We start from the raw sequence: 13,397 nt of genomic DNA on the forward strand, positions 1-13,397 counted from the left end.
GCCAACCAGTCCAGTTGCAGTTAATTAGAGTGTGAATTATTGAGTTATGACCAAAAACATGTTTTCTGAGGTTACAGTGACCTTTGACGTTTCATGTTTGAGTCTTTGAGTGCACATTTGCACCAAATTTGAAAAGATTCCTTCAAGGTGATTGTGAGGTATATTCAAATGGTCAAGGATGTGTTTTGTGAGGTCCCAGTCACCTTGACCTTTGACCTCTGACCACTGAAATCAAATCTCTTAATCCTTGAATCCAAATGAATGGTTGTACCACATTTGAAGAAATTCCTGTGATACTGAGATATCACATTCACAACAATTGGACGGACAGATGGGATGGCCATGACTATTGTCAGCATGGAAGTATAGAATACAGCTGTCAGAACCTTCATTTCCCATCTCTCCATGTATAAGCTGTCAACAGGAGATCAGTTGCTAACTTTGTAGGCAGCTGAACTGAAAAACCTAAACATCACACACCACACTCATCTTGTTCATATGGCTTTCATTTTATTAGAGATGCTTTCATAGTTGTTTAACAGTAGCATACTTTAGATTATACTTGAAAATGGTAGCACCAGCAGCAGTAATGCATCACCTGTTGTCCAATTGAAATTCAAATTTATGCTTCACTTGATTAAGATCAAGTGAGTCCTGATTAAAATCACATCAATAACCCTGGAATATGTGATGGTTGGCTGGTTTCTGTGTTGCAAATAGAAATCCAAGATGACAGTAGCACACCATTTCCATACAGCTCTACACATGATAGAGGATGTCATGATAATCCAAACTGGGATTTCATGTTTTCTTATATCTCTGGATAGACTATACTCTATATATATATATGTACATGTATGGCACTTGATGACACGAAAACAATAAACATCACAAATGAAAGAAATGGGCGCTTGGGTGTAAGAGAACAAAAAACAAAACAAAACAAAAAACAAACAAACAAACAAAAAACAATGACAGGTTTCCAGGCGCCACCTTCCTTCAGCTAAAGCAAAGGAGTGATCATGTAGGTTAAGGTCAGTGGTGTGAGCACAGGCAACCAAAACAATGAGATTCCTAAGAGATAGATATTTGAGATGAGAGATATACTATAAAAATGTGTAATGTATTATAATGTCCAAAGAACAGTCTTGCCCTTTCAACTGCCAGATTGTGTGTTTTACTAAGTGGTGTTTGGAACCACTGGAATGTGACTGAAACACCATCACAGCTCAGAGTGGATAGGCATGTTCATTTGGCTTATTAGTGCAAGAATATGCTCAGTGTCCACCTGGACATCAAAAAGCTACTGAAATCTGATACACTATATGGCCAAAAGCATGTATACTGTCTTTAATGATTTGGGATAGGTCCCTATGTTCCTATTCAAAGAGCACCCCACTTATTTTACACATAAATACAGGTCACAAGGGATTCTACCCAGCCAGTGAAAACAGCTGTATACTGTCTACTGGCACTGGAGGAGCTTTGTCAAGTCTGAGACTCTGCAGTTATTTTCTCAGACTCTTGAGATTAGGCTTAGAGACTTGTTAAAAATGGGGAGTGTGGAGTTTGAAAGATGCCAAATAGCCATCTTGATTCCATCATATGAAGCCTGCAAGTCATAAATATGGAGATCTCTCCCTCTGTTACCATCCATCCCATATTATTTGAACATGACACTAAAAAAAATACACTATTGAGTTGTATTATGGGAGGTGTAGGATCCAATGTTTTCGGGCCTGATTGATAGTGGGGACTAAAAGTGAGGATATTTCGGCTTCTGCTGCACAGATTTTGACCCAATCTATTTTGAGATCTCCAACTTTTAAAAAGTGCACACAAAACTACTGCAGTATCCATGTTTAGACAACAATGTGCTTTCAACTTTGTGTTGACAGTTTGCATTTCCTGTTTCAGCGTGACAGTGCCCACCCTATCCCCAAAGAGGCTCAGTAATCATCGTGATCCAACACCATTGGGATTAACTGGAACAAAGACTACGAGCCAGACCTTATCACCAACACCACTGCTCGCTATCAGCCAGGTCCCAAACCAGACAAGTGGAGGCTGATAGGCGGCACATTAATGTTTGTGGTGTCACAATCGCATATAGTTGGAATGTTGGGGTGTCCACATACATTTGACCATACAGTGTATCAGTTTATGCTTTTAAGAAGCACTTTCAAAAAACAAAGAAAACACCAATTCCTCATCAGTGCCTTCTGCTCAAAATCTGACAAACAAATGTGCATTCCATTTGTCTCTCCATTAAAGACCCCTAAAATCAATACCCTGCCAAATTCAACATGATGTTAGCAAGATAAATGCTCTATCATGTGGAAAATGTTCAGTCCTTATGAATTGTTTCAGGGAGTTCTGTTGACTCTCACTGGAAATCTCACCTCTGATGTCATGTCTGTTTCATTTGAGGACTAAATACTGATAAATGAATTGTTAAGCTGAATGTTTTTGTCATTCTTGATTACTAGTTTCTACACAGCTGCCCAGCAGCTTCCTCATGTATGTGTGCCAGAAAGCTACACATACGCAGAGTCACTGGACTGAGTGCGCCCAAAGTTCGGCATACTCATCCTGGGCAAGTCTTTGTTCCGGATCTCATAAATGGACTTCCTCCTGGCCTGCACTCCTCTTACAGCAGTTTTGATCTTCCTCCAGCCGAGATGGTTGAGCTCTGCCAAGTTCAGCACCACGCAAATGCCACTGACCGCAAACATGAAGACCAGAAACACTGTCTTCTCTGTGGGCCTGGAAACGTAGCACTCTACATCTTTTATGCAAGGGTATCGATCACACTCGTACACTGCAGGGACGTTGAATCCATACAGGAAATATTGACCCACCAGAAACCCTATCTCTAGTGCATTTCTGAACACTACCTGGATAATGTAGAACCTGGAGATGCCCTCCTGCCTTCTCATTTTTGACTTTGTAGTTCGCAGGGATGAGTTGGGGATGTCCTTGACCTCCAGGCAGTCAGGCTCTGCCTCTTTGTTGGAGTTTTCAGTGTTCTGCAGGACTCCGTTCACGATGGTGTTCTTGATCTTCTTGCTGTCGTCTCTTTTCATGGAGTCCTGTTCTTTGTCCAGGGAGAGGTACACTGTGGAGTAACGCCGCTCTTTCTGCTTGGCAGACTGGTGCACAGAGTAGGTGATGAAGCAAAGACTGGGGCAGCACACCATGATGATCTGGAACACCCAGTACCTGATGTGGGAGATGGGGAAAGCCTTGTCGTAGCAAGCCTGGTTGCAGCCTGGCTGTAAAGTGTTACACACGAACATGGACTGCTCGTCGTTGTACACAGTCTCTCCCACTATTGCCACAATCAGAATCCGGAAGATCACTACCACGGTCAGCAGGATCCTGAGGGAAAATCAGAAACAGAAATATATTCACTTTTACAGTAGTTGTGTTCATTTACCATCTATGTTTTGTGAACCAGCCTCAAAATCACAGACCCAAATACACATGTGATCCAGGTCTTCCCTGAAAGATAACTCTGGGAGTGTATCACAAAGTCAGAAATTGTCTTAAGTGATACTGAACCTGTCACTTGTCACATGCTTTACTTGGAGCACAGCCAAAAGGCAGGACACATGCCATTCCAAATGTAGATAATGCTAACACTAATACTGAACATTTTTTCTGAGGTTTTGTTTGGGGCCAGTGGTTCCCAGCCTGGTGGAAATGACAGGTGAGAAAAGCAGAGATAAACAGTTGTCTATTACCAATAGCTGCAACAGAAGCTTTTTCTTTCTTTACGTAGAGCTCCTACAAGGATAACTGCTGTTGCTATGACAATACCTATGATAATGAAAACACCCACAAAACACACAAAGATAAAGATCACTGCTGAGAATTCAAATTAGGTTTTATGGATTTTTCCTCTGGAGGATCTTGTGATAAAAATGTATTTGCTTTTACAGACAATATCACAATGACATTTGGACGTTAATGTGGTGTACACTGACGAGAGTCATGAGGCTTCTGAGTTGACTTGTGTGGGGAATGTGTGGTGCAGTGCAAAAGACCTTGGTTTCATGTTAATGGGTTTAATCAGTCATGTAGTGAAAAAGGTGGAGGAAAGCACTGTTTTGCTTTTGCATGTTTTACTACATTTAACATTTACATCACTCATGAGCGTTCTACTATAATGTGTTAAATGTTTCATTTGTTGGCTCCAATACATTTTTTACATATGAGAAAATTAATTTGTAGAGACCAGAAACTTGCTTGATTTATCCATACACACAGTGAACATCATTTCTGCTTTCAGTGTTGCTATGACATTGTTGTTGAGTGCAATTCAAATCAAGCTGCACTTAAACAACATTACCACACAGTGATTAGGTCATTTAAACAACAGTAAAAGCAGGGGTGATGTTCTCTGTGATGCACTCCCAAAGCAAGACTGAAGTCTCTACAATTAATTTTTATTATACCTTGTTCTTGTTACATCTTGTGTCTCCTGTGATTTTTAAGAAAAGGTTCTCTAGTAATCTCTAATAATTTCTTGAGATACCATTAAATAGAAGAAACTGCAAGAGGGATAATTTCACCTGAGTACAGTATTTTACTGATAATACCTTCATGTATTATGTAGATTGCATTGGTTCATGATTTTCATACCACAGTTGTCATACTCTACTGACATGAAAACCAGTGCCAAGGGGGAAAAATCTTTTCAAGATGCGTAAAATCCACCAATATATCCTCCACTATTGTTGAGTGGGGTTTTTTAATGATAAGCTGGGAAAATGTTCTTAATTATTTTTAATTGTTAAACTTGTAAATGCTACTGCTCCATAATATTAAAAGAACTCTAGAGATTTGGTTCCACTTGTGTAGCCTGTAAAAGGTGCAGTAACTCAATTGGCAAAAAATTATAAGGAAACCTGTATTCTTTCTCTCCACAATATACCTGTGTTTAACCTCTCACCCTACGAGGGGTTTATAAGTGGTAACTAATCTCTTCTGCCATCATAGCTCTGAATAAAACACATACATTTATTCATTTGGCAGATGCTTTTATCCAAAGCAACTTGGATGTTGAAGGATGACACTAACATCAATAGTCCACTGAACAGCATGTGCAAATGTAAGTATATGCAGTGTTATATGAGCATGTGCACGTTATATGAGTATATAAAATAATCCTAAAATAAGATAAAATAATCCTTTATTAGTCCCACAATAGGGAAATTTACTATCTATCTATCTATCTATCTATCTATCTATCTATCTATCTATCTATCTATATATATATATATATATATATATATATATATATATATATATGTTACAATACATGTCAGGGCATCACTGCATATTTGCAGAAATGTATCTTCAGCTTTTTGATGTGAAAAATGAACGTGTGCAGGATTTAAAAACAAATTCAAAAAGGAAAACGAAGATAATATGTCCTCAGCAACGGTTCATATAATCCCTCACTAATGTTTAAGTATAAGTCACTGAAGGAGTTTTGGACTGGCAGATTTTGAAGACGTTTAGTTTTCAGTTCATCAAATAGACAGTTTGACCATTAAAAATGATTTTCTAACCCAAACGCATGTCTCTTTAACGGCATATAACTGATCTTTGAAGCATTACTGCTTTATGAACCACTAATAAAGCCACTCCTTATAAAGCCTTTATGAAGACTGCCTCATTAAAGAGCGCTCCCAACGTTTCCCCAGGCAGACCATCAGGCAGGTATAGGAGGGTGTTGTGTAGAGTGTATGGGAGGCAGATGACCTGTCAGCTCCGCTGTGAGGGTGCTGTCCAGTGCTGAAATAACAGCGCTCCCAGCCTCAGTCTAACCCCACGGTTCTCCTGTGGCAGTCTAATTCCTCCAAATACACATCTCTGCTTGCCCTCAACATTATCTTCAAAGATGAAATCACGTGCGTTTTTTTGGCAAGTTGTACAATCTTTCTTTTCAATGACCAAACAGGGCTTTTCATTCTTCTTGATGTTGTGTGCGGGTCTCCTCAGCTCCACATTCGGCTGAAACTGTGCTGAAATTTGACCTCGACACGCAAACTTTCAAAAAGAGAGAAGGACACACGTCTCTTTCCTTCTTTCTTTCTTTCTTTCTTTCTTTCTTTCTTTCTTTCTTTCTTTCTTACCTTCCGATCATAGTAGAGTGCTGCTGGACAGCAGCCTCCAAGAGACGCTCTAATATGGTCCACTCCCCCATGATTGTTCATTCGGAGAAGATCACACTCAGGTTGTGCACAAAAAAGCGGAGGATCTTATGATTTTCCTTCTGTGTGTCCGAGAGCGCCGACAGTATCCAGTGAATGCATGGGTGTGTGTGCGCGTGTGTGTCCCGCTGTGCAGCTCTGTGGGCTCCTGTCCTCTCCTCTCTCCAAGCGCAGATAAACGGAGATCCCTCCTCAGCGCCTGTGCCTGCTCGTGTGACACTGAGCGCAGAGTGTGGAGCGCACCGCACGGCGCTAATCCCGCTTTAAGTAGACTCCTTTGCGTCACACGCACAGGATGGTGTGTTGGACATGCCATAGTAGCATATCCGTCCATCCGCCCGCCCCCCCCGGTGGGATGATGGTGATGAGACACTCTCACGCTCAACAAGTGATTTTAGTCTAATAGTAAGATATAGTAGCACAAATAGTAAGACCTCCTCTCAATCAACACCTAACCAAACATTCTGGTAGCAGTGATAGGAGTACTAAAAGTAACAGCCAATATAAAGTAAAAAAAAAAAAAAAAAAAAAAAAAGGAAGAAAAAAGAAAAGAAGCAGTTTTAGTAGGTTAGCGGTACTAGCAGAATTTCCACATCAGAAATGAAGCACAGCCTCGTGGTGCATCTCGAGGCTCTCCACAATCCACGCGAAGGAAGTTGAACTTCCACACAGAGTTAGGTTTGGGCGTGGTTTGGATTCTCCTTCGCAGGGCGTGGCTTGAAGGATGCATGGACTCAGGGTTCTTGATTGGGGAGGTGTGAACTGCGTGGTCATTCAGAAAATATTGTTTATGTTCTTGCTTTATGAATAAATAAATACAAAAAATACACTATAAAGGAGGCAGCAGAGGAAGAGTTGTTGTCACGCTGCAGTGAGTGTGAGGACAGAGGCTGATGACTGGAAAGTGTTTGAATAAGAACTGTTTAACTGATTTTGTGAACTTTTTCTGTTAGTCTGAAGTGTGGACATAATAAATTGACACAAATTTGTGACTGACCTGTCATTCTTGTTTATGTTCTTTTTTATATTCTTGCTTTATATGGAGATGGGACCCTGCAAGCAGCAGAGAGGAAAGATGCTGTTTGACTGGTGAAGTATAAGGAATCATGTGCAGCAGAGGGAAGTACCTCTTCTATACGCAGCCACTTGTTCCTGGCGTTTCGTGGTAGGTTGAGGTGTATTGGATAAACTTGGTTCCAGAGAGTAATCTCTTTAACTGCCTCACTTCTCTTCCAAATATAGAACAACTTAAGAGGACAAACTGTGGTATTGGTCTGTCAACACCAATCCCATTAATACACTACTCACAGCAACCAGTTTAGGAAGGATATATATAATTGAGTCAAACACCCATTTCTATGCATCCTATGGCTCAGGAGTGAACACTCTGCAAACAGAGAACACTGATCTGTACACAGCAGAGGGCAGGATTAAGTGCTGGTTCTAAGTCCCAGTCATTGTTTATTTATAAACTAATGAATATTAAATATTCAGATATACATATATTCTGCCATCCAGTTATTCGAAGGCATAGAAATTGCATTTGAGTGTGAACAAACAGACACAGACACAGAGGGAAGGCTGCCTGCTGCGACACACACAGGAAATGTAAGCAGCACTTCAGGGTTTTTTTGCTGGCATAGTCTGGCACTTCCTGTAGATGATCGAGGGTCTTGCCTCATCGCACCTCTGCTTGCTGATCCGCATCTGCTGGAAGGTGAACATTGTCCACTCCCATTCACACTGTGGACTTATGCTCAGGAAGAGTAATGATCTGAGGCAGGAGAGAGGAACACAGAGTTTCTTTCAAAAGGACTAGAAAGAATTGTGTCTCAACTTTTTGCCCATATATTATCATTTATTTTAACTGGCATGCACAGATTGACATGCTGGGTAACAGCTAGGTAACAGCATGTTAACCAGCATATCCCTTAGATTAGGCCATTCTGGTTGGGTGCTTGAAATGATTCATGTAAAAATCATTATAACATGGAAAAGCTGTAGGCTCAGTTCACCCCAAAATATGTTGTCTAGCATTGTTTGTTTCCCTGAATCTAGTGCAAAGTTAGCACAACACATGGAAAACATACCAGGTTGAAATATACTGGAATTATCCTTTAACAGTAACCTTTTTAACCTTTCAGGGTCTGTCGCTCCACTGAAACTGCACTTAAAATAATTTCTTCTTACTGGATGGATTCCACCTCTGTGCTTTTCTAACTCAATCTCAGTCAACTTTTGGCATCATAGATCACTGACTCCTGGTCCAATTAGAAAACCAATTCAGTGTCTCTGGTCTGGTGGTCTGGCTCTCACGTGGTTAAAATCTTACTTATATGAAAGATAACTTATATGAAATGATAATGCAGCTGGGATAAGCTCTAGCCCCCCCACAACCCTTAATGGATAAGCAGTATAGATAAAGGATGGACGGAGTACCCTGGGGCTCTGTTCTTGGCCCCCTGCTTTTGCAGAACACAGGTCTCTTATCTGTCCCCATGTAGAACAACCACCCTTCTGACATCAGACTGTGACTCTGTTGAGGCCTTTAAATTCAAACTGTTCAAATTCAAATTCAAATTCAAACTCAAACTTTCAGTTTCAGTTATTCTTTGATAACTTCAGGCCTGGAACCTGTTACCATTCTCCCACTGGCAAGTTGGTCTCAGTCTCAATAAAACCATAAAACCTGTGTGTAGTACAGTCCATGTTGTCCTGCTGACAAGATTACTGTGGACTTTCTGAAAACCACTGCATCTCTCTAACCATCTGTTGTTTGTTCCCTCAAGCACAGGAGCATCCATGCTGTGCGCCTCTCCCTCCTTCTCTCCTTGTCTTCTCTTTTCACTCTGCTGTACCATCAGCCATCCTGGGACCTCCTCCCTTCTCTTGCCAGTTGATGACTCACTCCATGTTTTGGATGTGGAGTCCCAGCCTCCTCCTTGTTGCTCTCTCCTTCTTTGTGTTTGTTTCCTTCACCTAGTTGTATGAATAATGTGCTTGGTTTTTCCTCTTGTGTCTTTGTGTTGTCTGTCCTTTCTCTAGGTCTTCATGGTGGAGAGGCGATCATGTGGCTCAGGTCTTATCTGTTGGTGCCATGTGGAAGTTGCTTCATGTTTTACAATCTATAATGTAACATCCGTATTGCCCAGACTGTAAAGCTACAATGTTGTTATATTCTGTACACACAACATGTATTTCCTGTCTGTCCCTGGAGGAATGATCTCTCCTCTGATGGTCTTCTTGAGGTTTCTTCCATTCTCCAGTTTTTCCCAGAAATGTTTTGAGGAGTTTTTCCTTGACCTTTGGGGTACACAGAATAAATAAAATTGATTTAACTTGTCTTGACCTGGCTGGATATTTATAAATTTACTAAACACATATGGACTGACTAAAACACATATCTGCGTTCAGTAGTTTAGAGTGTGCACAGATGAAGATGTCTGATTATCATTAACTCTTCATAAACAAGCAGAGATAATGTAATAACAATAATAATGATGTCTGGGTAGCCTCTCTCCTTCACTGACCCTGGATAAGTGTCATGATGTGTAGTGTGTGGGGAAGTGGGCTTGCCATATTATTAATACACTGGTCTCTTCCTGTGGCTGCTGCAGAAGTCATGTGACTAAATGAGTGATGCATACACGAGATGTAACACACAACCACAGGAGTGCTGCTCATAATCCAGCTCACAGTCCCTACTCTGCTGAATGCATGGCTTAGTAACACTGCAGGAGTTTATCTCTTATTATACAATATAATGTATCCATTTCATTTCATTTATGAAGGGATAGAAGACAAGCTAAAAGGTACTGTGAGTACATATGAGCATATACAAGGCAAAGAAAAAGGCTGGTTTGTTCTTCAGTCTGCTGTTTAGCCTGTGCTAGAACAGACTGAGGATCAGAGTGAGTGGGAGGAGGTCAAACCAAACCAACCATGTCTCCCATTGCTCACATACATGCAGTCACCTGTGTATACTGGCTGAGCACATCTGCTGATTTCATGAATATATGAATGTATAAAGCCTCTAAAGGCTAATACATTCAGTTATGCACATCCTTTCTACCCCACGAAAGTAAAGGAGACACTTAAGTAGGAAATAAGACATCACTTACTTTTTCTCTTTCTGATGACCAGCTTTTTCAAATAGTGTCAAACAAACAAATAGCTGCAGCCAGTCTTGGACTGAGGAAATAAACCATCACAGTCAATTATATTATGTCAGTAACTTATCTTTTAAGTTTTATTGTTACACTCATAAACTGCCCCATAAACATCCAAAATAGTTAAAGATAACAAAGTGTCTTTGATCAGACAGTATCACTTCCATAATGAAGGCTACAGGAATAACTCTTCATATCTATGATTTTTGTGCACTTTTGGAGTGTTTGGTTTGCAGCTAACATTTCCTCAGAGCTCTGACTGGACCTTAGTCGGCCATCATAACTGGACACAGCTCTTTATTATGGAAGATTATGGGCTGGCAATCTAAAAAGTTCTGAGGGACTGATTGGCAGTGTCTGGGCAGACCAGCTCTGGCCCAGTATGTGCATTACCCTGAAGTGGCCCCGCGAACAAATCTACTCTTGACACACTCTTGATTACACTCCTGATTAGGTACAGTAGGTACAGGTCCACCATATCCGTACAGTAACTCAACTCATGATGTTGGTCTGGGAGAGTCCAACTTTTATTCAGTCTAATCAAGCAGAGTAGGATCTTGCCATACTGCCACACTTGTGATTTGTGAGTCAACACGACAGCTCTGATCTTGAGGTATGATTTGGACTCAATCCAACCCAATGATTTGGACCTGATGCTACATATACAAGCAAGTAGCATTGTGTACAAGTAACACTAAGTGTATGTACAGATTCAAAGTGTTGAATTTAGGGTCACCAGCAGGTCTCACAGGTTTCAACTATCTTCATCCCACATTTACAGTAGTGATCACTGTAGCATATGGTTCCAAAATACATCTGGGAATCTCTCAGGAGAGCAGAGATTGATCCATCTGTAGCTTTTAACATGTCTCTCAAGTTCTATACTTTGCACGCTGAGATGGAGTATTGATTTGCCTCCAGCATTAAGGATTCCATCAATGCAACTTTAGATCACCTTAGTTATCCAAGTTACATAGACAAACACTCAGTGTACAGTTTATTAGGTCCACATAGCTAAAACTAAAACAGTCCAATCACTGTCCTATACTAAGTCCACCAACCAACCTCCTGGACAACCAGCAAATCTGCCAACCAACCAGTCAGTAGTTTGGTTGCTTGGTTTATTTAACATTTTAAAAGGATAATTTCTTCCTTCACAGAAAACTGGTAGTGTTTGCCATTTTAAGAAATGAGTTTTCTTTGGGGACTGATAATGTCAGGACGCCCACTGTGGAATCAAGTTCTCCAGTGTCTCCTGCATTTTTTCTCTTTGTTCATTCTGTTTCTGGGCAGGTTAAATTTTAGATTTAGGCACAGAAACAGCTTAGGGAAGGTTAAGGAATGATTTTTGCCAGAGTTACAAGTAACTGTTGTTTACTGTCGGTAGGAAACAAGACATGAACAGTTCATTTCCACTGTTACATTCAGATCCTTCTGTCCACCCAACCTCCTCTCTACAAGGTTTTGGTACTTGTACTGGGGATAACAGTTTTTTTTTTTTTTTCAAACACTATTTTCAGTGAATTTAGACTTAGACTCTTACACTTCCTTAAATTCAGTGTTCTTCCATTTACTTAAGAGTACCTAATAGGATATGCAAGCTTGTGTGTTTTAAGGATCCACAACAGTCACAGATGCATGAATTTGGCACAAAGATATAAATATTGGATGTTCTTTTTCAGCGTACATGGCTGCAAAATTTATGAGCCATTTTAGCATTGGTGTTTTATCCTTTAAGTTTTTTATTTATTTATTTTATTTTTTTTTTTTATCACCACCAGTATGTTCAGTGCTTCATATTTTAAGTTTTGAGTTCAAAGAGTTGCTATTCCAACACTTTGGAACAACCTACAATTTTGTAAAAAACTTCTATCGATCAAATACTCCTGATGATTGGTTTTTCCGTACTGGAGGGATTCAGGAACACGTGTGCTGAATATTTGACATTGTCATTGTTGTTGTCCTCCATGCTACTATACTGCTTACTCAGCTGAGCTACTTGATGTGCTGTATAACCACTGCCTCAGGTGAATGATTGACTTTATCAGACAACACAACAATCAGATTCTTATACCTTTGCCATGGGGAATATTTGTTTCTGATTGGCTGGTGGTAAGACAGTTTTTGAAGACACCTCAAACAGTCATGTTTATCAACCACTCGTTTTTAAGGATATTTAAGCATTTAGTTAAATGAAATGTAGGTCATTGCATATTCCAGTAGGACATCCATATTAAGCTAATATGTTGCTGTTTGGGTAATATTTGTAATACACACAGCAAGTCCTTCAAATTAAACAACAGAAAACACTGTAACTGTTTCTGATCTGACGTTCTTGTCAGCAGGACTTCACTGATACTGTTGCAAATATAAAACCATTTTCTGATCTAACTGCTCTGGTTAAGGTCTTGTTTAGCTTGGTTATGGTTAGAGTAAGATCATGTTTGGGTTAAAATGTCTACTCGGTTATGAGTTGGGGAACAATGGTGGTCAGGTTGAAAGAAACATCACAGACTGTCAATAGAAAACTGGACGTGAACGTTGACCTCCAACATTTTGTTGAACCACCATGACCTCCTCCCTCTGTGGACTTTATGGCTCTATAACAACGTCACACTATTGTTTTTGGGAATTCAGTAAACCAAACGAAGCTGTCATTTCTCCCAGGAGGACAGTCTCAACACACAAGTTGATCAGCAGTCCCAGAGTCAATACTCCAGCCCCTGGATCTGTGTCAAATCTGTGTCAGAGTTTTTTTTAACCTGGCTTTGATACACTGTATGAGCACCCATTCAGATTATTAAAGCGGATTAATATGAGAGGATTATTATTATCAAATGAAAACAATCACCATTTCATGCGTTTCCATTTGTTAGTTGTGGCTTGACTCCTCACTGTAGACACAGTGACCTCTATATGGACTGCAGGTCAGAGTTAAGTGTAGTCACTACATGATGAAATGAGCTGTCTATATATGTCTGTCACAGCCTGCAGCAGGAAGTGT

General features: G+C 40.3%; 1 protein-coding gene across 1 annotated transcript; it reads right to left on the reverse strand.

Moving 5' to 3' along the window:
• Positions 1 to 388: 388 nt before the first annotated feature.
• LOC108900328 (gap junction delta-2 protein-like) lies at positions 389 to 6,558 on the reverse strand. The gene is made up of 2 exons (XM_018701316.2): positions 6,147 to 6,558; positions 389 to 3,381 (listed from the first exon to the last, which is right to left on the reverse strand). Exons 1-2 carry the CDS (start codon positions 6,215 to 6,217, stop codon positions 2,538 to 2,540), a joined length of 915 nt encoding a protein of 304 aa, XP_018556832.1. The 5' UTR covers positions 6,218 to 6,558; the 3' UTR covers positions 389 to 2,537.
• Positions 6,559 to 13,397: the final 6,839 nt, after the last annotated feature.

The sequence above is a fragment of the Lates calcarifer genome, unplaced genomic scaffold (genome assembly GCF_001640805.2).
Source record: "Lates calcarifer isolate ASB-BC8 unplaced genomic scaffold, TLL_Latcal_v3 _unitig_452_quiver_1643, whole genome shotgun sequence".
Lineage (NCBI taxonomy): Eukaryota > Metazoa > Chordata > Actinopteri > Centropomidae > Lates > Lates calcarifer.